Source organism: Onychostruthus taczanowskii, unplaced genomic scaffold, assembly GCF_017590055.1.
Source record: "Onychostruthus taczanowskii isolate IOZ18803 unplaced genomic scaffold, ASM1759005v1 scaffold6, whole genome shotgun sequence".
NCBI classification, from domain to species: Eukaryota; Metazoa; Chordata; class Aves; order Passeriformes; family Passeridae; genus Onychostruthus; species Onychostruthus taczanowskii.
Window position 1 is genome coordinate 17,949,836 of NW_024503679.1, and position 23,968 is coordinate 17,973,803.

General features: G+C 54.3%; 2 protein-coding genes and 1 non-coding gene across 3 annotated transcripts in view; 1 reads left to right on the forward strand and 2 right to left on the reverse strand.

Moving 5' to 3' along the window:
• Positions 1–584: 584 nt before the first annotated feature.
• Positions 585–17,029, reverse strand: MORF4L1 (mortality factor 4 like 1). Its single transcript, XM_041419109.1, has 13 exons — positions 16,899–17,029; positions 15,179–15,225; positions 13,114–13,181; positions 10,960–11,046; positions 10,726–10,806; positions 8,381–8,443; positions 5,229–5,254; positions 4,583–4,671; positions 4,376–4,477; positions 4,058–4,146; positions 2,800–2,972; positions 2,414–2,498; positions 585–1,269 (listed from the first exon to the last, which is right to left on the reverse strand). The coding sequence occupies exons 1-13, from the start codon at positions 16,936–16,938 to the stop codon at positions 1,185–1,187; spliced, it is 1,035 nt and encodes a 344-aa protein (XP_041275043.1). The 5' UTR covers positions 16,939–17,029; the 3' UTR covers positions 585–1,184.
• A 175-nt stretch (positions 17,030–17,204) lies between these two features.
• TRNAK-CUU lies at positions 17,205–17,277 on the reverse strand. Its single transcript has one exon. It is a non-coding gene; the product is annotated as a tRNA-Lys (tRNA).
• Positions 17,278–18,614: 1,337 nt separating this feature from the next.
• ADAMTS7 (ADAM metallopeptidase with thrombospondin type 1 motif 7) overlaps positions 18,615–23,968 on the forward strand; it is a 33,669-nt gene continuing 28,315 nt past the window's right edge. The window contains exons 1-5 of the mRNA XM_041418465.1: positions 18,615–18,697; positions 18,924–19,093; positions 19,137–19,480; positions 20,309–20,474; positions 23,459–23,655. Of these exons, the coding sequence (XP_041274399.1) occupies positions 18,615–18,697; positions 18,924–19,093; positions 19,137–19,480; positions 20,309–20,474; positions 23,459–23,655 (960 nt within the window). The remainder of the gene's footprint in view (positions 18,698–18,923; positions 19,094–19,136; positions 19,481–20,308; positions 20,475–23,458; positions 23,656–23,968) is intronic.

Below are 23,968 nucleotides of genomic sequence, written 5' to 3' on the forward strand. Positions count from 1 at the left end.
GCCACAGCTGCTCCCAGCCCTGCCTCAGTTTCCATGGCAACTTCCCCTGAGCCCATTGCTCAATATCGTTCTTTTTCCATGGAACAGCAGATCCTGCTGTTTTTCAAACAGCTCCTTATCCAACTAGACCATGCCAGCCCCAGCACAACCCAGGGGTGTGCTCAGCACAGGAGGGCACCAGGGCAGGGTGGGACACGACCCTGCTGGGCCCCTGTCCAGGGAATGTGCTCACACCTTCCCTCAGCCCCGGGCAGCCCAGCCTGTCCTCACCCCCAGCAGGGGCTGGGAGGGCACACCATGCTGGGGACACGTGTGGGACCCTCCTGCCCCTCAGGAAAGGCTCAGTCCCACCCCAGCTGCACCAGAGCAGCCCTGGGACAGGATTGGTCCCAGATCCCTGGCCACTGTGGCTTCCTGCAGTAACATCTGTGATTAAAACCTGGTATTTTGCCTGCAAAGAGCAGCTCTTCAGAGCCAAGTCATGCAATGCCTTTAAGAGATCCAAACCCCTCATTCCCTTGCTCAGCCTGGCCAGGACACTCACACGGCAGCAACAGATACAAACACAAACACCAGAAACCACATTTGAAATTAAAAAAGTTTATTTGCAGATCTGTAAAACAGCTCTGCGAAAGACCAACGTTTCCAAACACTACGAGATGAGAATGCATTTTCCTATCATTAGAATATAAAAAAAAGTCACAGTCCTTCAACTACCCCATGAAAAGCAGACATTTATGAACCAAACATTGAACTTTCAACAGCAAAAAGTCACTGGGGTGAGTGAGACAGTCAATAGCACCGAGACAGGTGACACGGCCCTCGTGCTCTGTCATTGCTATGGAATAAAGCGGGTTAGTGAGGCTGAGCCTCTGGGGAGAGCAGCCCTACGAGCACTGAGTTCAGACAATGACACACCAGAACACATTCCTTTACATCCCAGCGACGCACACACCGAGCCAGAAACACCACGGAGCTCCAGGAGCTCCGAGCTCCCACTTGGGGACAAGAAATTCCACTGCAGAACAAGGAATCTTCCGGACTTACGCGGCAGTTGCACTTCACACACACAACTTGAATCACTCTGTGTTTACGGGAGCTGTGCAGGAGCTGTGTGATGGGGAGGTGAAGGACAGGATGCAGAAGTGGGCAGTGGTGCAGGATCCCAGCCTTGCTCCATGGGATTACACTGCTTTCCGGTGGTACTCCGGAGGGGCCACCTCATAGTCACTGGCACTGAACAACGCGGAGGAATTCTTTGCTAAATACCTACAAAAACAACAAAAACTTTACACTGCTTCGTGCCCAAATCCTCCGTTGTTCAGTGAATCTGTGAATGCCCAGACACACAACAGGGTTTGAGAAGCACCAGACAGTCCCACAGTAGCTGCTCCCATCAGCTCTGCCAAGTGCTTACAGATCTGACAGCTCAGCCAAAAAATCCATTCCAAACGAGCTGCCAAGCACCTCTGGCTCCAGGTGAGCTCTGGCAGCTCAGGATTAACAGGATGAAGCTGTTGGTATTTGAGGTTCAGGCAGCTGCTGTACCAGAATCAGTTTGGTACTGCTCCACTCAAAGGAGCGGGGACAGAACAGGACACCAGGAAGCTCTGTCTGCACAAACAGGGACCTCGAGGGCCGAGTGAGGGATGGCAAAACAAGGAATGGCCAAAGGTAAAGGCTGTGTGCCATTAATTCTCATGCAATGGGTTCAGGATTTCTGCTCACTGGGGTCACAGTTCTGCCTCACAGCCAGAGCTCTTCAGCACCTGCATTTCCCTCAGACTGCCCCAAAGGACCAGGGCTATCCCAGGGCAGGTTTTCCCTGGCTACCAGGCTGATTCCTGACAAGCCCTGCTGCAGAGCTGCCCTGGATTTACTGAGGCTTTTCTTTCAGCTTCCAATAGCTCCTAATCACAGAATCACAGAATGATTTGGGTTGGAAGGGACCTTAAAGCTCACCTCATTTCACATTGAAGTGTGTTATTATTATCAGGATGTTTTCCTCCTGAACATCCCACGGCTACAGGGCACCACAGCACACTAAAGCCCCGGTGACAGTCTGTCCCAGAAATAACATTCCTAAAGTTCATCACTTTTTAAACATTTGCTCAATTGTTGTTGAGTAACTGTTGTGTAATTTAATAGCTTGCTGGAATTATCATCTGCTTTTTTTAGCAGCTATAAATAAATGTTGAAGCATTTATTTTGCAACAAGGAGCAGATGGGACAGGGTAGGAGTGCAGATTAACAGAACCAGAGAAGTGGAGTCTGAGAGGCTTCGCTGCAGCCGTGGGCAAGATCCCACACACAGCCCCAGTTACACAACAATTCACTGAAAAGGGGCAGCCTCACAGCAGCCTGAGCTCCCTGACCTCTCTCTTTCTTGCTGGAAGACCTCGCAAGTACTCACTTTAAGAAGTCATGCAAGTAGTTCAGGAGCAAAGCCAGACTCTTCTCATCCAGGGGCGTGTAGGCCAGCATGGCTCCGATCCGCACTGCCCAAAGGAAGGACACTTGTCACAAACACTGCTTCAAGTCACTGTCTAAGTCCACAACCTTACAGCAGCACAGGAAAGCAGCCCAGGAATCTATTCCAATATATACAATTTCACCCAAAACAACCAGATTTAAAAATTCATTTCCATCCCAAACCGCACAATGGCTCTGAGCCTTTTGGGTACATGGATAGGGAATGAACCCACCCTTCAGAGCTGCCTGTCACAGGCTCGAGAGGGGGGAACAAGCACTTGAATCCTTCCCAGAGCTCTTCATCCCCCCTGCCCAGGTGGCACTCACCAAAGAGCCTCAGGAGGTGTGGGGCCCCGTAGACCTGGGACATGGGAGCATCGGGGTGATCCGCCAGGATCTCGGCGTACTGGGGCCTCTCGAACTTGTACAGCAGCTGGGTGCCCAGCATGACATTGAAATACTCCTTGATCCCAGCCACCACCTCGTTGACAGCGTATTCCCTGGGGACAGAGAGCTCTGCAAGGCCTGCTCCAAGGAACAAGGACTGCTCCAAGGTGAGGCTTGCCTTGGGGAGACCACCAAAATCGGGAGGGTCCTTCACAGGCATTCACATCTTGCAAGGAAATTAGGCTGGAGACCTTAAAAATCTACAGCCACAGGGAGGGATGCAATTCCAGAGCTCCCTGGAAAATGGGCTGTTCTGAACAGAGCCAGGATGGAGGCAAACCAAGAGCAGCAGTTTTCAGCCATCCTCTCCAAGAGATGGACTTGGAGCGGCCCATTTGAAGGCACAGGCAGCGCTGGGGGCATTCAGATTTCTGTGTCACCCAAAGCTCATCCCAGCTCCTTTGTTGTTCAAAGGACAACACTGAATTAATGACACTGAGAAGGTGGACAGTCCCCTAGTATTTCAGGCACCTGCTCCCTTCCTCCCAGGCCTCTCCTGCCAGATTCCTGCAGGCCTCCAACCTCACCCTGCCTGTGCAGGACCTGGCAGTGACAGAGGAGCACAACCCTCACCCCGCCCTGCCAACAAATTTAGAACAGGCATCAGGACAATTACATCAGAGCAGGTTAAAACACCCTGACAAGTCAATAATCTGCTTCCTCTTGAATGGAAGAAAATTACTTCCCCTTTCTGTTGTCCCTTTCAAACAGGAAAGTCTCCTGCAGAGCAAACACACCTTGTTTTGCTCCGGGCTGATTGCTGGGGTAATTACAAACAATAATTGGCTTTGCCCATCTGAGTACTTACAAGTCCTCGTGCACCTCCCTGGCCTCTGGCTCTGTGAGGGAGCCCCAGGGCACTGAGCTCACCCCACACAGCTTCTCTGGGAAGTTTCTACCAGCTTCCTTCAGGAAAAGGCTCAGGGCAAGTGGGGATGCAGAAATCATATCCAGAAAGCAGACGTGCAGCTTGGAATTTCTCCCTCAGGATTTCTGAACACCACTATCACCTTGGGCTTGGAACAGGGCATTGGACATGGGGCTGGGTCAGGTTTCACAACCTCATTCCATTTTCCATGGAATCCAAGTCCAACAAGAGCCAAGGAGGTGTTTAAGGCTGGCAGTGAGCACTACTCACTTGTTATCAGTATTTCCTCGGGATTTTTTGTAGTTTGCATAATCCTCTAAAATGGAGTCCACGTTCTTCTTGGCAGGGAGGTAGAAGAGCTACAAATGCAAAACAGAATACAAGTTTGTCTCATTCTTGCAGACATTTATACCTGGAAGCTGAACTGAAACCCTTTCTCACCAGGACATTTCTAGGATGAAATCAGCAGGTTAAGATGATACAGGCTAGGAAAGGACTACTCCAAGAGTTTAGTTGGGGATTAAAAAAAAAACCCTGGGCAGCCTGGGATAGTGGAAGGTGTCCCCCAGAGCAGGGCAGGATTTTCACCTGTTTCTGCCTGGTGATCAAGTCCCAGTCATCCACCAGCCATGGCTTCAGCTCTTCGGGGATCTTCACCTTCACCTCAACTCTGTTCATAAACGTCTCCTCCTGAGAACAGCCAAGCCAGACTAATTACTCTGAGGTACTAATTGGGAGCACAGCACCCTTCTGTTTTCCACCCAAAATCCCTGGGAGGGAATGGAAAATACTCACACTTTCAACAGTTGGATCCACCCGAGCCCTCTTCTTCCTGGGAGGCTGGGGAGTCTCACTGGTGCTGCTCCCCTCCCCAATGCCTGGAGCTGTGCACAGCACACACAGCAGCAGGAAAAAACAGCAGGCAACATTTAGGGGAAGGATTTCAAAGCAAGGCTCAGATTTTTCTCAGGTCACCTTTGCACCTGTTGGGGTTTTTTTGGTTTTAAATATTCTGTTCTGGGAGTCCCCCCCCGTTTGTGCCAGTTTAAACTGCTGCACTGGCACTTATCTGAGGGAGGTTTCTGCACTAGAATCACACCAGTCTGTCAGAATGTTGGGGGAGAATTTTTGGACCCAGCAGCTCAGCTCTGCAGCTGTGTCACATCTCCATCTCAGTAAGAAAACCTAAGTTTGGCTTAGGAAATTATTTCAGCAGATCAGCTTCGCTTTTCAATTGAAAGGGCTCAAAATCCTGACAGACTGAAACAATTACATTTTGTATCAACCAGAAAAGTGTCAATCTTCCTCTTCCTGAGCAGGGAGAGCCCCAGGAGGGACAGCACAAGGTGTCAGTGAATGATTGGGGCAGGTTGAAGGTCTTATTTCAGCTACAAATCCTTTATAGAGAGACCCCCTCAGATGTAAAATAAAACACACTTACTTTTCTGCTTGTTCTTTTTTGTTTTCCTGCAAGAAGAACACAAATTAGTGCACATGTCAAGAGAGTGATACTTAAGGAAGCCACAGCAGAAAGCCAGAAAATGGTCCAAGCACAGGGAGCAGATCCTCAGGGGCGTGGGCAGTGTTTAGCTAAGGACACAGAGGAAACACAAGCTACAACTTGGCTTCAGAGCTATGGTACCACAAGATTCTTCATGGAACAGGTTAGGATTCACCATTTCTGGGAAGTTTTGTCCTTCCCAAGTGCTCTTGGAGAACTACATGAGGTTTGTGGCTGTTTTATTTCAGACAGAATATGGCACAAGGAAAGAGGAAGTGCTGGGAATTCCCAGAAAAATCTCACTCAACTGAATTAACTTCCAGTAAAAGATTGAACAAACCTCCAGCTTTACCAGTGCAGCAGCAGAGGGAAGATGCAGGAGCACTTTGTCTATTTACTACCCATTTCCAGCAAGTTTTAGCTGGAGCACCATGACTCATTCTCAGTTTGCTCCTTGCCAACAGCAGCCTGGATCCACTGCTCAAAAACTGGGCACTGGGTGGATAAAACTCTACCAGGCCAACACTGATCCCTCAGAAATTCAGCACTCCCACAATGACTCCTGTTTTCAGGCTCTGGACTGGGTTTATCAGGGCCAGGAAAGAGGCAGAGGAAGGGCTGGAGATAGGGAGAGTAAAGGGTTTGTTTCAAGGCAAAGCAGCTGAAATGAGGCTGAAAGTGTGGGCAGGACAAAGCTCATCCCTCAGAGGGAGCAATTCCCAGGGTAAGTCACTAACAGTGGGCTGGTGCATTGAAGAGAAAGGCTCTTCTTCCAAACCCAAAGCCAACAGGGAGGAACAGAGAGAGCTTCCCAGGATTAATTCACCAGATAAAAATCAGGTTAACCATTAGAACAGAAGCAGAGTTTTTTAAAACTCCATTGAGGTAATTTAAAACCAGATGTTATTCCCTAATTTGTTACTCAGTGCCATATCTTTCCTCCAGAACACTTGGTTACTCTTCCTATTTTTTCAGCACCCATTAACTCTGACTGATTTTTAGCCCATGAAATGTAGAATAAACTCTTGGAAGCTGGAATTCAGCACATTTAAGAGTCAGAAGGTGTTGCAAAGGCAGCCATAAAGCCTGCTTTAACTACACATTTTTTCAGCTACAGCTTCCAGTTATCAGAGGATGAGTAATTATTTTAAACCCAAACCTGCATTTCACACATACTTCTATTTGATCACAGACTGCTTCACATCTTTTGGAGCCAGTTGCTGCAGTTTGCAGAACAGTTATCCTGAACAGACTCAAACAAAAGCTCAGCACAAGGAGCAGGTTCTGAGCTCTCCCTTCCAACACCAGCACTGCTCCAAGGCCCCTGAGAACTCCTTGGCTCTGCTTCCCAGGAGCTCCAGGCCGCAGGAAGCAGGCTCTAGAAGGATCCAGGGCTGGAAGTCTGGAGTCAGCTGGACACAGGGAGTGTCCTCCCACTGCACCCAGCCCGAGCACAAAGGTGCAGGGCAGAGGAGCTGCAAAGGGGCTTTCCACAATCCCAAACGGGGCCCGGCTGCCAAAGCACCCCAGGAGAGCTGAGGGCACCCAGGGGCTGCCCAGAACCCAGGGCAGAACCCAGGGGAGCTGAGGGCACCCAGGACCTGTCTAAAACCCAGGAAGCAACCCAGGGCCTGCCCAGAACCCAGGAGAGAACCTGGGGGAACAGAGAGGGGAACCCAGGGCCTGCCCAGAACCCAGGAGAGAGGAAAGGTGGGTCCCAGGAGAGCTGAGGGCTCCCAAGGCCTGTCTAGAACCTAGAGGAGAACCTGGAGGAACAGAGAGGGGAACCCAGGGCCTGTCCAGAACCCAGGACAGAACCCAGGGGAGCTGTGGGCTCCCAGGACCTGTCTAAAACCCAGGAAACAACCCAGGGCCTGCCCAGAACCCAGGAGAGAACCTGGGGGAACAGAGAGGGGAACCTGGGGCTGCCCAGAACCCAGCTGAGGGCTCCCAGGACCTGTCTAAAACCCAGGAAACAACCCAGGGCCTGCCCAGAACCCAGGACAGAACCCAGGGGAGCTAAGAGCTTCCAGGGCCTGCCCGGAGTCCAGGAGAGAACCCAGATGAGAGGAAAGGTGGGCCCCAGGAGAGCTGAGGGCTCCCAGGGCTTGTCCAGAACCCAGGGGAGCTGAGGGCTCCCAGGACTTGTCTAGAACCCAGGGGAGAACCCAGGGCCTGCCCAGAACCCAGGGGAGCTGTGGGCTCCCAGGACCTGTCTAAAACCCAGGTGTCCAGACCCCAGGGGAGCTGAGGCCAGGAGAGAACTGTCTAGAACCCAGGGGGGAACCCAGGGCCTGCCCAGAACCCAGGAGAGAGGAAAGGTGGGTCCCAGGAGAGCTGAGGGCTCCCAAGGCCTGTCTAGAACCTAGAGAACCCAGGGTGAACAGAGAGGGGAACCCAGGGCCTGCCCAGAACCCAGGACAGAACCCAGGGGAGCTAAGGGCTTCCAGGGCCTGCCCAGAGTCCAGGAGAGAACCCAGATGAGAGGAAAGGTGGGCTCCAGGAGAGCTGAGGGCTCCCAGGCCTGCCCAGAACCCAGGAGGGAGGAAAGGTGGGCCCCACGAGAGCTGAGGGCTCCCAGGCCTGCCCAGAACCCAGGAGGGAGGAAAGGTGGGCCCCACGAGAGCTGAGGGCTCCCAGGCCTGCCCAGAACCCAGGAGGGAGGAAAGGTGGGCCCCACGAGAGCTGAGGGCTCCCAGGCCTGCCCAGAACCCAGGAGGGAGGAAAGGTGGGCCCCACGAGAGCTGAGGGCTCCCAGGCCTGCCCAGAACCCAGGAGGGAGGAAAGGTGGGCCCCAGGAGAGCTGAGGGCTCCCAGGCCTGCCCAGAACCCAACAACAAAACCAAGGAAGAACCCAGGGAAGAGGAAAGGTGGGCCCCAGGACAGCTGAGGGCACCCAGAGCCTGCCCAGAACCCAGATGAGAGGAAAGGTGGGCCCCAGGAGAGCTGAGGGCTCCCAGGCCTGCCTGAAGCCAGGGAAGAGGAAAGGTGGGCTCCAGGAGAGTTGAGGACACCCAGGCCTGCCTGAAGCCAGGGAAGGAGGTGGCCCCGGGGTGGCAGCCCTCGTGGCAGCTGTGCCGGGCCTCACTCACCGTGTGGAGATGGCCGGGGTCTCCAGGCAGCACACGGTGTGGGCTCCATCCCGCCGGAAAAACCTGCGGACAGGGCACACACAGCTCGCGGGCAGCCCTCACACGGGCCAGCACTGCCTTCCTGCAGCTCCCCAGCACCGAACGCTCCTGGGGACTCCTGTGCCCACGCTAGTGCCACTGCTGCTTGGTTAGCAGGAGAATACATTTTAGAATATAAAACCTTTCCTCAGATCCTCCAGGAGGGCCACAGAAGGTGTGTTCTCCAGAGGTGGACAGGCCTGCCCAGAACCCAGGAGAGAGGAAAGGTGGGCCCCAGGAGAGCTGAGGGCTCCCAGGACCTGCCCACTAGTGCCACTGCTGCTTGGTTAGCAGGAGAATACATTTTAGAATATAAAACCTTTCCTCAGATCCTCCAGGAGGGCCACAGAAGGTGCGTTCTCCAGAGAGGGACAGTGTTACCCTTTTAGAACAGTTGTGTGAGCAGTTTCTCCCCTCCCCACCACCAGTACTTCGTGTGTCTGCAATGAGCTCGGATGTACAAGGGAACAACCCCCAGGCTGGATTTTGGAAGTGTATTTTGGGAAGCACTGCTCTGTAGTGCATACAACACACACTCACAGCTGAGTCAAACTCACGCCCACCATCAGCTCCCTCCCACCACTCACACGGGAGACACTCAGCTGGAACAGCCCTTCAAGCAGCCAAATCAGTGCTGGTCATCATTCAGACCTGTTTTAATTAGATTTTAATGACACTCATTATCAGCTACCTACGGAGTTGGGCCGGGTTCTGTCTGACCCCACATGAGGACAGCAGTGAGTGATTGCTTCCTGTGCAGCCTGGTCCTGAGCTGGCAGGACTCAGCTGGAGCTCTGCCTGCAGCACCTGAGCACAGGGGAGCACCCAGCCAGGAGATCCAGGGGGATCCAGGGGGACCCAGCAGATCCAGGGGGAGCCAGTAGATCCACTGGCTCCCCCTTCCCCAGACCAGGAGCCATCTACAACCCCAGCCAGGATTCAGGGGGATCCAGCAGATCCAGGGGGACCCAGCAGAGCCAGGGCAGGGGGACCCAGCAGAGCCAGGGGGACCCAGCAGATCCACTGGCTCCCCCTTCCCCAGACCAGGAGCCAGCTACAGCCCCAGCCAGGATTTGGCCAGCCCTAAAGTGAAACTGCTCCAGGATCCAGAGCAAATCCCAATTCCCCAGATTTAAATATTACTTCCTTGGATATTCCACACCTCCATAGGCAACATTTGCCTTTTTCAGCATGTAGCAAAATAAAAATAAAAATAGTACCACACACATGGCTACGTGTAAATCTACCTGACACCATATTCATCATATAGAAGTATAGAAAGTATTTAGCAGTAAAGCCTTCCTGAAGATTTTACAGTAATTTCCTTGCTCCTAGAAAACTTTTCAAACGTACAGTCTCAACTGCCTCTGAAACCAAATTCAGTGACTCCCAGAAAGTGCACCAGTGCACTCCTCAAAGCCATGACTCACACTCCATACCAAACCTGCCCCTGAGTGAGCCCTGCAGCCTCAGGCTGCTGCCAAATCCACTTCTGAAGAACTGGTGGCATTTCAGCAGCTTCCTTATGACAGCCAGAATCACAAATGACATTAGAGATTCAAAACATCCTATTAGTAATGGCCACGTCCATCATTAAGTGAAACCCTGCCCAAACTGAAGATGACAAACGAGCAGAGCTGGACTGATTGTCTGAAAATCTACCACAAAATCTCTGCTGAAACACCAAAAGAATGGAGTAAAGAAAATCTGACAGTCACAGCTCAAATTAAGTTTTTCTAGTAGATGCCTGAGCTTGCTTCTGGTCTCTTAGGGTGCAGACTCATTTTTAATTCTGTATTTATTGGTTTGGTTTTGTCAAAACCAGCAAGAAATGCTCTTTAAATGCTTTTTGACAACTGCACCATAGCAGAAGGCAAGGCATTGTGAGGATTTTATTCCAAAGTGCTTGGAAGAGCTGAGAAATTCTATAGAGAAACTGATTTTACTGAGATACACAAGACTTATGAGGAACCACCACTTTTTGAGTGTCAGGTCACCAAAAATAGACTGCAAAAAATGCAGAGTGTGTCTGCTCAGCACCTCAATTCAACATTAACTGGCAATTCAACATTAAAAGGCATTTTAAATGAAATACTTCAACAAAGGCCTTTTTGGTGCCATTAAACTGCTTTTGCACCAGCTGTGCCACAAAAAATGGAGTTGAGCTGCAGAGCCTTTAAAAGTAAAACTGATGAGCCAAAGTCTGGGAGGTGTTTTGGGCAGGGTTTGGGGGTGGGTTTTTTATTTTTAAATAAAAAGAATCTTACACTTCAACATTCTTCTGCTGCAGACCAGAAGTCTTCTTGCCTGGAGCAGCTCCTCTCATCTTCCCCTCTGCATATTGTTCCCTTTAAACAGAGCATATTCAGAAATAAGATTTTGGTGCAAAAAAGAAGCTTCTTTGGTTTTGGTTTGAAACTCAGCAGCTTCCCCTGATAACTGTGGACTGAAGCTCTGCTGAACAAACACTCCCTGACAATCCCTTCTTCCCCACTACTCACTGGTTGGCCTTCTGGAGTTCTTTTTGTTTCTGCAGGTTGGTATCCACGTATTTGAGCACTCTGCTTTCTGGAACCCATTCATCCCAGCTGGAAAAAACCCAGAGAGAAATAAATTGTCACTCAAAGCCATCCCATGATTGCCTTCTACACACACAGTCAATTAAAAGCTTCACAGAATTTGGGACTAAACTCTGCTTTGTGTCAAGTCATGGACTGGCAGAGCTCAAAGCCAAAGTTACAAAACATTCCCCACGGACTGGAGCTGGAATGATTTGTCCAGGGAAGTGTAACCCTCTGGCATTTTCTTCCCAAACTTGAGGGATGGGCAATTTAGGAGGGAGAGAACAGTCTTTCGTTCAAAAGAAGCATCACAGGGAAAAAGAAATACTCTATGCTTACGAAATTATGGGATATCTGTAGCCATAGCATATTACTGAGAAAGTTTCCTTTATCTATTCCAACATTTTACAGGTTAACAAATTCAGCAATAGGATCTTACTGTAAGGAGAAGAGCTCTGATTTCTGTCTGTGAAGGAAACCAAGATGGCATGAATATTTGCAGAATCTGAAGTGAATGATTTAAGAGAACAATTGCTGGGGAAACTGCCACTACAGCAGGAATTCCACTTCAACACAGAGTGCCTCAGCTGGGCAATCTGACAACTTCAATGAAACACATTAGAAGTGGCCGAGGTATTCCAAAGTACATGAGTTAAAGCTCTTCATGAAGAGTTCTGTGCCAGTTTTCAGCAGCTGCCACTCTTGGAGCAGCACGTGGCCAAACCAACACTGCTGCAGGAGCACCAGGACTTCAGAGGGTGGAGAGAAGGCAAGGGCAGCACCTGCAGCCTGCAGAGACACCTCCAGCTGTGCCCAAAGCCTCTGGCCTTTGGGCAGTGCCCTGCTCAGCTGTCTAAGCCACTTTTCCCACTCCTGCCTGTCCAGCTGCAAGGGACCCTCCAGAAGTGCTGTGTGCCCAGGGGACACCTCTGTGCCCCACAGCTTTCTGGTGTCCTGACACTGGCAGAATCATTCCAAGCCAGGCCCTGAGAGCTGCAGATGAAGGCTGTGCTGCCCTGGCTCTCGCAGCAACGCCACTTTTAATGTCCTTAATTGGAGCTTGGAGGCAAAAATGAAAACTCAAACAGCACAAGCAAGAAAAGCGGGATCAGGACACCACCTCTGCCCCCTGCACGGCACAAACAGGGGAAGGAAGGGCCACCTTGGTGCTGCCTCATTAAGAGGAGCCACCAGACAAAGTGATTGTGCCCCTGTTAGTGCTGTGTTTACACTGAGCCACCCCCAGCCCTCTGGCAGCAGGGAGAGCGGATGCAATTAAAAGTCACAGCTAAAACACGAGGTTCAGCTTTTAGTCACATCACAGAGATCAAGACTGCTGTGACTAAGAGTCCTCAGCACTGAAATGGAACCAAACCAAACAGGAAACTGCCCTCTGAGACTTCTGGGTCTGAAGAGCTGAGGTTTTTAATCACCAAGAAAAAACCTTCATTTCCTAAATTCAAACTGAGGGGTGGAAAACAACTCAAAAAAAGGGAGAAAAGTACATCAGTATAACAACCTCATGGAAGCTTTCACCTCTAATGGGTTCAACATTTATCCCCCAAAGGTGCCTGTAACCCTCAGCCATCTCCCACCTGGAACCTGCCAGTTTTGCAGGAGGAAAAAGCATCTGTAGGTTCACTTTAATCTGAGAGGCTGGAACTGAAACACTGGCTGCACCTGCTGCTAACCCAGCCCTCAGCTAGCTGTGCTCCAAAATCCCCTGAATACCTGGGCTAAGAGGCAAGGGATCCGAGTGCTTTTGCCCCACCTCAGTAGGAACTGCCCTTCCTCCCAAGGCATAACAAAAGTTTTCATAGCAGAGGTTTCTGCCAGGGAGGAACTCCAGTGTTTCCCACCCTGAACAACCAGAATGTCCCAGAGCACTCCCAGCAGCTCTAGAGGAAATGGCCAGCTTGGCAACGTCCTCTGTGCTCCATAAACCAGCAGCTCAGGTATTAAATCACTGTTCAATCCCAGAGGATCTGCCACCTGCAGGGACGTGGCAGGGCTGCTGCAGCCAGCCCACACTCACACAAAGCATCTCCCTGGAAAGGAAAGAGAAATCCTGCTTTTATTCTATGCACTACTTACTTTTTATTCCAACCACTGTAGTGGATAAAGTATTTCACTTGCTTGTCTTTTATGGCAACCTTTACACACTGCAACAGAGAAGAAAGGTCAGTCAGTCCCAGGGAAAACAAGGAGCTCTCAGGGAATTTTGCTGCTTTAGCTTGCAGAGCTTTCCCCTGAACTTCTTGGCTGTACAAATCCAACCCACCAACTCAACACTTCCTCCAGGAAGTTCAAGTGCTGTTCTGGAGGTGCTGAGATTCAGCTGCCACTGCCCCCCTGAGCAGTGACAGAATGAGGCTGCTCTAAAACCTGCAGGGCTCCAGATTTTAGTCTCTGTAAAAGGGTTTTTTCTTTAATTGAAGCAAAAACTACTCCCAAAATTATAACTGGTATTTTCCTGGCACGCAGAGCCATCTCCAAGTGTTTGAGAGGGCAGAACCTTTGGCTACACAATATTTTCTCAAGACCACACTGTGCTGTACCTGCTGCAACAACAAAGTATTGCCAGAGAGGAACCTCCTGTTTCAGGAAACATCTGCAACATGCCACACACAGAACTTAAACCCAGGCTCAGGTGAACTTGCAGCCAGGACTAAGATTCTCCTGCTGGATCCTCTGCTGCAGCAGTGCTTGTTCTGACAGCCTGGAGCTGAACCCAGCCACACACATCCTGTGCCTGCCTCTGCTTGTTTTGGAGAATAAAGGGGCTGAGCACCAAGCAACAGATGAGTCAAATACAGTTCTGTAGCAAAAGATTTTCCCTGCTGGGGGTTAGAAGGGCCTGAAGTGAATCTCCTTTAACTCTGCATGGCAGAGATGCACAAACAGCTCCTGTTTGCCACGAGCCCTCACAAGGAGCTGCTCTGACCACCTTGCTGTGGCATACCAAGGATGTGGTCAGGAACAAAACAACTGCTGGACTGAGAACCACGGCAGAAAAACAGATCAAAGGAGCAGGAAGAAAGCCAAGGTTGTTATTCATTACTACTGACAAAGCAGCTTTTAAAATTAAACCCCTTAAAATAAACAAGTCAAACCTTTTTAAAATGAAACTTCGAGCTCATCGTGCCAGTGCAGGAACTCAGAAGGATCCACTCAGTACAAAGAGCAGAGCCAAAACCCACTTGTGAGCTGGGAGTTCCCTTGCAGCACGCAGCTGGCACAGCCTGCCCCTGCAGCACTCATTCCACTCTGGAAAAAGGAGGGCAAGCACAGCTGCTGTCCAGCTCAGCCTGAGTGGCACACTGTGGTTATTTCCTCCAAACCAGAGCCTCCATCAGCCTCCTCTCTGCAGGCACTGGCACAACACATTCCCAACAGAAGGTGGAATTGTCCCACACTCCCACAACATCATCCTCCTCTTACAGAGGCAGGAAGGAACAGAGTAGGAACCCTAAGGTGGGAATGGTTTGGAGCAGCCCAAACCCTCTCAGTGAGATTTTAGTATTACAACAACTCTTTCTCCTGAAGAGAGAAGTTGAGTGTTTCTCCTGCCTCCCTGTGTTAACATTCACTGACACCAAATCCCGAAGGATTTAAATCCCTGTCCGAGGTGCCCCAGGAATTTCTGCAAACCTTCCAACCCACACGGCTCCAAGAGCCCTTTCCTTCCCTTTCAGAGGGAGAGGGGGCACTCAGAGCCAGAGCTGTGCCTGCAGCAACTCTGAGGCAGCAGGGGCACAAATCTGCAGTGCAGGCTCCTGTGGTTAAAAAGCCAGAACTGGGAGCAGAACTGGGATTGCCACTTGCATTGTCACTGCAGTGCAGCTCCTCCTGGGCACTGTGGAACACCACAGGCTGTACTCAGCCCCCTCCCCCTGAGCAGCTCAGGCACCAAATCCTGCAGGCACAAAGTGTTCTGGGATATTTCCAGTGTTCTGGGATGTTCTAACAGCCTCTGGGAGCTTCCCAGAATAGCGGCACGGTGCCACTGGGCTTCCTGAAATTGTTCTGGAATAGAGCCCCAGGGCTTGACATTGATTTCAGACAGGTTTTTGTCAATTTTAGTTCCAGTCCCTGGTCCCATCTAGAGGCACAGCAGACAGAAACACGTCCTTGTTCTCCTGCAGCCACACACACCCACCTTGGCTTCATAAAGGAGAGGTCCATGGAAACAAAGCACTCGCTCACCTGCAAGGGAAGCACAGAGAAACAGCTCAGAGGAACACTCCCACAGCCCTGTCACAGGAACAGCACAGGGGCAGCCCCGAGGCAGGACCTGACTGGAGAAGCAATTCTCTGTCCCAGCAAAGGGATCAGAGCTGTGATTGTTTGGAACCCAGAGCAGAGATGCCCGAGGATGCCAGCAGCAGCTGCACACTGGCACGGTCACGGCACTGGTGCCTTTGGCCACGCCTGGCAGCAAACCCCACATCCCTGCCATGCCCAGATCCCCTCCCCAGCCTCAGTTCAGGCTGCAGCCCCCACAGCAGGCTGGGCTCAGCCACAGGGCCCTGATCCAGGCCCTCTCCTAACACCCCACCTCTGCACCTGAAGCTCCTGACACCCGAAAGCCACCGTCACCCGCGTCCCTTTCTTGCAGGAAGGGCAGCACGTGGCATTCCCAGCTCAGGGAATTAGGAAGAGACACCACCATGCTGCTTCCCCACCCAGCCTGTGGGACAGGGCAGAGCGGCTGGGCAGCAGAACCCCCCTCTCTGGGGTCTGGAGCAGGATGAGATTGTCCTTCAGCCTGGTTTTATCTCTCCTGGCCAAGTCTCATTGTGTGGTTCCTCTGTGGGATTTGCAGGGTGCCTAACACAGGCTATCTGAGAGCACACATCTCCTGGAAGCTGCAGTGCCTCCCGGTTTTGGGAAGATGAGCTGCAGAACTGTGAAACGCTTCTGTGCCCCAACAAAGAAAAAGGCTCAGAAGGGCTCTCCTGGAAGTGCCACACTGATACAGCACACAGCCGGTACTTTTATTTGTTTTAAAACGTCCCTACAGACGGGGCTGACAATCAGAGGTGACATTACCAGCCTCATTGTCACAGCGCTGGTGGCAGACACCCCTCTGCCTCAGAGCCGTGCAGTGTTTTCCAGGAGAGATGCCCACGGCTGCTGAGGAACATTCACCTTTAAAAAGCACACGGGTGATTTGCAGAAAGGGTTCTTTGTCTCCACGACACGGCGGCAGGCTCCTGTCCCTCACACAAAGGCTGTTCCCTGGATGCACACACCAAGGCTCATGCCAGGGCAGGCACACCTTGCACTGTCCCAGGCTGCTCCAAGCCCTGCCCAGGACACGCCAGGGATGGGGCATCCATCTTACACTGCACTGCTATTTTTATTTACCTCGCTTGTATTACTCTCAATCGCAACCGTTACCTAAAACCCGAAATATACGCAGAAAGAGCCTCCTGAAAAGCGCGATTCATCCTCGTTCACCCCAACCCCGGAGCTCTGCGGCAGATGTGGATTCCAGCTGTGCTGCCTCCATGAATCCTCCAGCACCGGGCTCCCTTCCGGGGGACAACAAACAACAGCCACCTTCCAAAGGCATTAAAACAAAACCCCCGACAAACCAGAGGGATTCCAGCAGTTTTAATGCCAGGAAAATGAAGGATATTTGGAATAACGGGGTGGGAAGGGCCCGCGTGCTACCGGCAGGCAAGGGGAGGGCCGGGAAGAGACAAAGCCTGCGGGAATTCAGCTTTCCCACCTATTCGCACCTGCCCGGGGCTGAGCAGGGAGCGCGGGGAGCCGGATCGCCGAGCCGGGGCGAGCCCCCCGCGCCGGGCGCGGCCCGCACCCCGCAGCCCCGGGCCCGCAGCCCCGCAGCCCCGAGCCCTGCCCGCACTCACCCTCCTGGAACTTGGGCTTGGGGTCCTGCTTGGGCGCCATTTATAAGGGCCGGTCCCTCCTCCGGCCGCTCCCCGCGGGGCCCCGGCGCTGCCCGGCCCGGCCCCGGCGCTGCCCGGCCCGGCCCCGCCGCGCAGCCGCGGCTCGGGCATGCCGGGACATGGAGTCCGCGGGCTCCGCGCCCGCTCCGCCCCGCTCGGCGTGCGGGGGCGGCTCGGCTGCCGAGTGCTGGCTGCCCGCGCCGGGAGGAGCCAGACTGGGGGAAAAAAAATTAATAAAAACCGAGAAAAAAAAAGAAAAATCTCATGCGCCCAACGTGGGGCTCGAACCCACGACCCTGGGATTAAGAGTCCCATGCTCTACCGACTGAGCTAGCCGGGCGCCACGGACACCCAGCGGCCGCAGCGGGTGTCGGCACCGCCCCGCCGGCAGTGGGTGTTCCCCGCTCCGGCCGCCAGAGGGCGCGTGCCCGGCTGATTTGCATATTTAACATTCTCGCCTAATTAAACATTATCCCAAACGTTTTCCCATTATCCCGGCAGGTGTGGAGCCACAGGAGGTGCGGCCGTCACAGGAAAGCTGTGGGCTGCCGGAGCCGCCAGCAGCCCCCGAGGCGGTAATTAACAGAGCCGAGTAATGCCGGGTGTTTGCTCCCGGTGCGCTTCAACCTGAGAGAAAATAAAAGGAGGCGGCGACGGGCAGCCCCGGCTGAGGAGACGAGAGATGTGGCGGCGTCAGCCAAGCACCGTTTTTCATTTTTGACCGAAAATTCGCTGAATTTTTGGTGATTTTTTTAAAATCGCGGTACTCAGGGCGGGCAGACGAAGCAAAGCGGCAAACGAGCGCCAGGGGGCGCCACGGGCCACGCTGGCAAGGCGTACAATAAGCACCGCCCCCTAATCTGCATAACCCCGCCCCTAATGTGCATAACCCCGCCCTCTGATGTGCCTTGAGGGGCTGCCTGGAGCAGAGACTGGGCAGAGTTAAAGAACAAAGCAGAGATTTATTAAAAGACAGGGTACATCTTGGGCAGTACAAGAGCCCAGCCATGGCTATGCCCCAGCTGGACTCCAGGTCACGAGTTTTCACACTTTTATAAATTTTGGTCCATTTCCATCCTGGGGTTAATTGTCCAATTGCAGCTCCGGGTTGTGCAGTCCCATCCTCTCAGATTGTTCTCCTCAATTCGCTGTTGTTGGCACTTTTTGGACCTGAAACTGCAACGCTGGCCTTGGCTGCCAGGCTGGAAAAGGATTGTTTTGTCTGACCGAGCTGTGAGAACTGCTAATACTCTAAATAAAGCTCAGATTTATATACTAGTATAGTGCAAAATCTCGAAAACGGGAAACCTCAAACTCAAATGATCAGTATAGCCCCGCCCCATGATGTACATAACCACGCCCATCTAATGTGAATAACCACGCCCATCTGCTGTACATAACCACGCCCTCTGTTGTGTGTAACCCCGCCCTCTGTTGTGCATGGCCCCGCCCCCCGTTGTGTGTAGCCCCGCCCCCGTGCGGCCCCGCCCCGCGGAGCCCCCAGCCCGCCGCAGCCATGGCGGCCCCGGCCGCTCTGCGCCCGCTCCTGCCCCTCGTCCCCGTCGCCGCCGCGCTGGCGCTGGCCGCGGCCGGGGGCACCGCGGGGACAGGTCCGGGGGACAGCACGGCGGGGACCGCGGGGGGACCGCCAGGGGGGTCCGCGGGGATGGGGGCGGGATGGCGGTGGAGCGCGGGGATGAGCGGGATGAGCGCCGGGTGTCCGCGGGATTGTCGGCGGGGATGAGCGGGATGAGCGGATTGTCCGCGGGATGCTTGCGAGCCGGTCAGCCCGGTGTCCCGCTCGCCCGGAGCCGGCAGCCCCGGTGCCCGCAGCGCCGAGCCCGCCCGGGCAGGCTCCGGGGCGCTCCGTGCCCGCGGGTGCTTTGCCCCCAGAGGCGGCGTGTCCCAACACCGCCCCAAAGCGGGGATTCCATTTTCTGGGAGTTCTTTCGTTGTTCGTTCGGTGTTTTTTTTTTTCACTGGCAGCCGGAGAGTTGAGCGGGGCTCCGGAGCTGCCTGGCTGCCCCTCGCCCGGCCGGCCCCCGACCCTGACCTGAGCGCTGGCCCCGAGGGCACGGTCCCTGCCCCGTGCCATCCCAGCGGGCACAGCCAGCTGCTGTCCGGGTCCAGCGTGGGGAAGCGGCGTGAGAGGAAAGGTGAAGAGCCCTGCAGGTAACCAGCGCACCCCCCTCTCCCCAGAGCCGCCCTCCGGCAGCGACATCGTCCATCCCGTCAAGGTCGACGAGAGCGGAGCCTTCCTGTCCTACGACTTGTCCCACCGGGCCCTCCACCGCCGGTCTCCCGCCTCCAGGAGCAAGCTTCCCGCCTTCTACGAGCTGCAGTACAGAGGGCAAGCCCTGAAATTCAACCTGAGCCTCAACAGGCACCTCCTGGCGCCGGGCTTTGTCAGCGAGAGGCGTTTCGGGGGCATCGCCGGCGCCAAGATCCAGCCTCGCTCCTACAACCCGTGCCATATGATCGGGGAGGTGCGGGGCCGGGCGCCGCAGGCGGGGCTGGCTGCCCTCAGCACCTGCGATGGCCTGGTGAGTACTGCCCCCTCCACACCGAGCCCTGGTCCCTAGGGAACGGCAGGAGCTGCTGGGAAGAACCCTTCTTTCTGCCAAAAGTGACGCCCAATTTCCCAGCAGCAGCAGAGTCAGCGTCTCCTCACGCAGGTCTGGTACACCATGGATGAGCTGACTGTAATTTTCCCATGGATTGCAGTGGTTTGGGACCTCTCCGAGGCTAGGTTTACTTGTTTGTGTCCAAATTCCCAAAAGGAGCAATTCTCTGCCTGCTGTGTGACTGGGACTGTGAGGAGCACACCTGGCAGCTGGAGCTGTTGTGCTAGCCCAGCTCCTGGGCAGGGAAGCTGCTCGCTGTTTCCTCAGCTCACTGTCAGTTTTTCCTGAGGCAGCAGTGACCTGGAGGAGTCTGGGGGACATGGGTCCTGTGGGTTTGCAGAAATGGCCCCACGTACCTGGTGGGGCAGTGCTCACGCTCCTGTCCCTCACTTTGGAGGGAGCACAGCTCCGTGGGATCCTCCACGGCTTCCCAGTGCCAGAGGGCAGGAGTAAACGGGACACTGGGGAGAACCCTTCCCTGGGAGGGTGGGGAGGGGCTGGGCTGCAATTCCCAGAGCAGCTGGGGCTGCCCCTGGATCCCTGGCAGTGTCCCAGGCCAGGCTGGACACTGGGGCTGGAGCAGCCTGGGGCAGTGGGAGGTGTCCCTGCCATGGCAGGGGTGGCACTGGGTGGGCTTTAGGATCCCTTCCCACCCCAACCATTCCCTGGTGCCGTGATCACTCCCAGTGCCAGGTTCCACCGGGGCTGCAGGTGGCCTCACGGTGGCACTCGGTGTCTCCCTGGCAGAAAGGTGTGTTTCAGCTCATGGACGAGGACTATTTCATCGAGCCCGTGTCCAGCAGCCCCCGGGAGGAGGGAGCAGCACAGCCCCACAGGATCTACAAGCGCCAGGTGCCCCAGGACAGGGCTGAGCAGGGCAGGAGACCCCCACGGGAGCCCTGCGGCGTGCGAGGTACTGTCCCCTCCTCGGTGTCACCAGTGACCCACTGGGTGCTGGGCCTCTGGGCTCCTCTTGTGCTCCCAGCCCTGCTGGGGGTGATGTGGACACAGAGCTTTTGCTTTCATTTCCACAAAAGCTTTGTTTTTGGACTGCCAGGGCGTGGGGCTTTGGGAGTGGAACTCGGTGGCTGCCCCGGGAGCTCCCACTGTGGGCAGAGCGCACGTGGGTCCTTCCCTGTGCGCAGCAGATGGGTTGGATAAACTCCCAAATGCAGCATTTCAAGTGCTGAGGAGTTCAGTGCATCCCCAGAAGCTCATGGGCACTTTGCTCCCTGGTGAGGCTGCAGTGCATTATGTGCTGCACGTTTTCTGGAGCTCTCTGCTTTCACAAACTGGGGTTTGCCTCTGGAACAGGGTTATCTTCAGGCATTCTTCTGATAATCTAAATTAATTACTTAATCTGTGGTGATAATCTTAATGGCTTCACTTAGGCTTTGAAGTCTATTCTTGACTCAAGTCCCTTCTGGACTTTGAAGTCGATTCTTGAACATTAATTTCTCTGGGTATACCATGGCCTGTGTGTAATTCATGTGGATGTGCTCTGTAATCATGACCACAGGGGTGGACGTGCTGTGCATGCCCTGGAGGGGAATCCCAGAGGAGCCCCAGAGTCTGCAGGATTTTAGTGACTGCCATCCTCCCTCTGGGCTCTGCTGTGTTGCTCTTTGCTTTGCCCACGACAGGCAGATGCTGCTGGTGTTGTTTAAGTCCTGTCAATGCCCAGGGCTGCCCTTCTGCTCAGCTGGGTGCTGTTTGACAAGGATCATGCCAGGGGAAATTCCCCCTGGGCACCCCCAGCTGGGTGCTGTGTGACAGGGATCATGCCAAGTGGAAATGCCCCCTGGGCACCCCAGCTGGGTGGTGTTTGACAGGGATCATGCCAAGTGAAAATGCCCGCCCTTGTGCTCAGCTGGGTGGTGTTTGACAGGGATCATGCCAGTGGAAATGCCCCCTGGGCACCCCCAGCTGGGTGCTGTGTGACAGGGATCATCCCAAGTGGAAATGCCCTCTGGGCACCCCAGCTGGGGGGTGTTTTACAGGGATCATCCCAAGTGGAAATGCCCTCTGGGCACCCCAGCTGGGGGGTGTTTTACAGGGATCATCCCAAGTGGAAATGCCCTCTGGGCACCCCAGCTGGGGGGTGTTTTACAGGGATCATCCCAAGTGGAAATGCCCCCTGGGCACCCCCAGCTGGGTGCTGTTTGGCATGGATCATGCCAGTGGAAATGCCCCCTGGGCACCCCAGCTGTGTGGCGTTTTACAGGGATCATGCCAAGTGGAAATGCCCCCTGGGCGCCCCCAGCTGGGTGCTGTTTGGCATGGATCATGCCGGTGGAAATGCCCCCTGGGCACCCCAGCTGGGTGGTGTTTTACAGGGATCATGCCAGGGGAAATTCCCCCTGGGCACCCCAACTGGGTGCTGCGTGACAGGGATCATCCCAAGTGGAAATGCCCTCTGGGCACCCCAGCTGGGAGCTGTGTGACAGGGACCATGCCAGTGGAAATCCCCCCGGGGCCCCCCCAGCTGGGTGCTGGGTGACAGGGATCATCCCAGGGGAAATTCCCCCTGGGCCCCCCAACTGGGTGCTGCGTGACAGGGATCATCCCAGGGGAAATTCCCCCTGGGCCCCCCAACTGGGTGCTGCGTGACAGGGATCATCCCAGGGGAAATTCCCCCTGGGCCCCCCAACTGGGTGCTGCGTGACAGGGATCATCCCAAGTGGAAATGCCCCCTGGGCACCCCAGCTGGGTGATGTGTGACAGGGATCATGCCAGGGGAAATGCCCCCTGGGCACCCCAGCTGGGTGGTGTTTTACAGGGATCATCCCAAGTGGAAATGCCCCCTGGGCACCCCAGCTGGGTGCTGTGTGACAGGGATCATGCCAGTGGAAATGCCCCCTGGGCACCCCAGCTGGGTGCTGTGTGACAGAGATCATCCCAAGTGGAAATGCCCCCTGGGCACCCCAGCTCTGCAGCAGCCTCACATCCCGGCTGGAGCTCAGCACTAAGGACACAGGAGCTCCAAGGAAGCTGCTGCCATTAAACCGTCCCAGGGGTGTTAGCAATTCATCAGGAGGTGCGGATAGCTGGGATGTCTCAGGCTGGACGAAACTCCCTTTCACAGCACACGCTCCGTGCAGCCCGGGAAATGTAGGAGTGCATTGTCAGGGAAGCGATTCCCACTGTGTGGGATGAGGTTTGTAAAGCCTTCACCCAGCCCGGGCTGACCCTGACCTTGCTCTTGGAGCCGTGTCGCAGGAAAAGTCCCCGCTGCAGAATTCCCAGCGGCTGCTGTGCGTGAGCAGCGCCAAGCTCCCCCGCCTCCGCTTCCAGCCAGCATTCCCCTTGTTTCCCCTTGGGAAGGAGCAGAGCCTCCTCTCCCTCTCCCTCTCCCTCTCCTCTCCCCTCCAGTCCCCAGTCCTGCTTTGGGGGCACCGAGTTCATCATGGTGGGAACTGTCCCTTCCTGAAAAACACAGATTTGGGATGACCCCAGATGTGGAGCCACTGGGGTTTTTTCTCCGGTTGTTTCTCGAACGTCTCTGCAGTGTTGTCTGCAAATTCCTGTGTCAGGACAAACGCTGAGACTCTGCTTTGGGAGGCTCCCTGTTCCTTGAGGAATATTGCAAACCTTGTTCTGATCAAAGAAATTCCTCCAAATGCTCTGTTTTGGGTTTTGTGGTTTTTTTTTTTTTTTTTTTTTTTTTTTTTTTTTTTTTCTTTTTTTTTCTTTTTTGTGTCCTGCTCATGTGCAGCAGGCTGAGCTCAGAGTCCTTTGGAACAGAGCACAGCAAAATGCACATGAGTTACTGAGTTATGGCTCTAAGTGGGAGCCTTCTCCACATCAAAGGTGATTCCTTTCAATTAAAAAAGAAGATATTAAAGTTGCAGGCACTCGATCAAGGAAAAAAAATGTTTTCCCCCTTGAATCCCTCAGAGTCTCAGGAAGGCCTGGAGCAGTCTGAGAGGCGCAGGGAGAGGTGGGAGCAGAAGCAGCAGAGGAGGAGAAGGATCAGGCAGCGCTCCATCAGCAGGGAGAAGTGGGTGGAGACGCTGGTGGTGGCAGACACCAAGATGGTGGAGTTCCACGGCAGCGCCAACATCGAGAAGTACGTGCTGACCGTCATGAACATGGTGAGTGCTGGCCCTGCAGGGCTGGGAGCACCCCCAGCTCAGCCAGGACCCCTGCCACGGGCAGGACCCCTGCCTGGGCACCGCGGGGATGGGGGACGTGGGCAGGACAGCTGAGGGAAGGACAGCCACAAGTGGTGGTCTCCACTGGCAGTCTGGGGGCTCTGCCGGTGCCGTGACACGAGCAGATAAGGAGGTGGCTCAGTCTGTGCCTCTGCTGCTGCCGGGGTGGCACCTCTTGGCATTCCAGAGGCAAGCTTTGCTTGATGCCAGGAAAGGGTGCGAGGGGGCAGAGGAGCTCAGGTGACATCCCTGG

What these genes read in the sequence shown, in the direction of transcription:
- MORF4L1 (XM_041419109.1), bottom strand. Translation starts at nt 16,938, where the DNA reads ATGGCGCCCAAGCAGGACCCCAAGCCCAAGTTCCAGGAGG. An exon ending in TACAGTGGTTGGAATAAAAA is followed by an intron (nt 11,047 to 13,113) that starts GTAAGTAGTGCA and finishes GGTTTTTTCCAG; the next exon opens with CTGGGATGAATGGGTTCCAG. An exon ending in TGATCACCAGGCAGAAACAG is followed by an intron (nt 4,147 to 4,375) that starts GTGAAAATCCTG and finishes TTGCATTTGTAG; the next exon opens with CTCTTCTACCTCCCTGCCAA.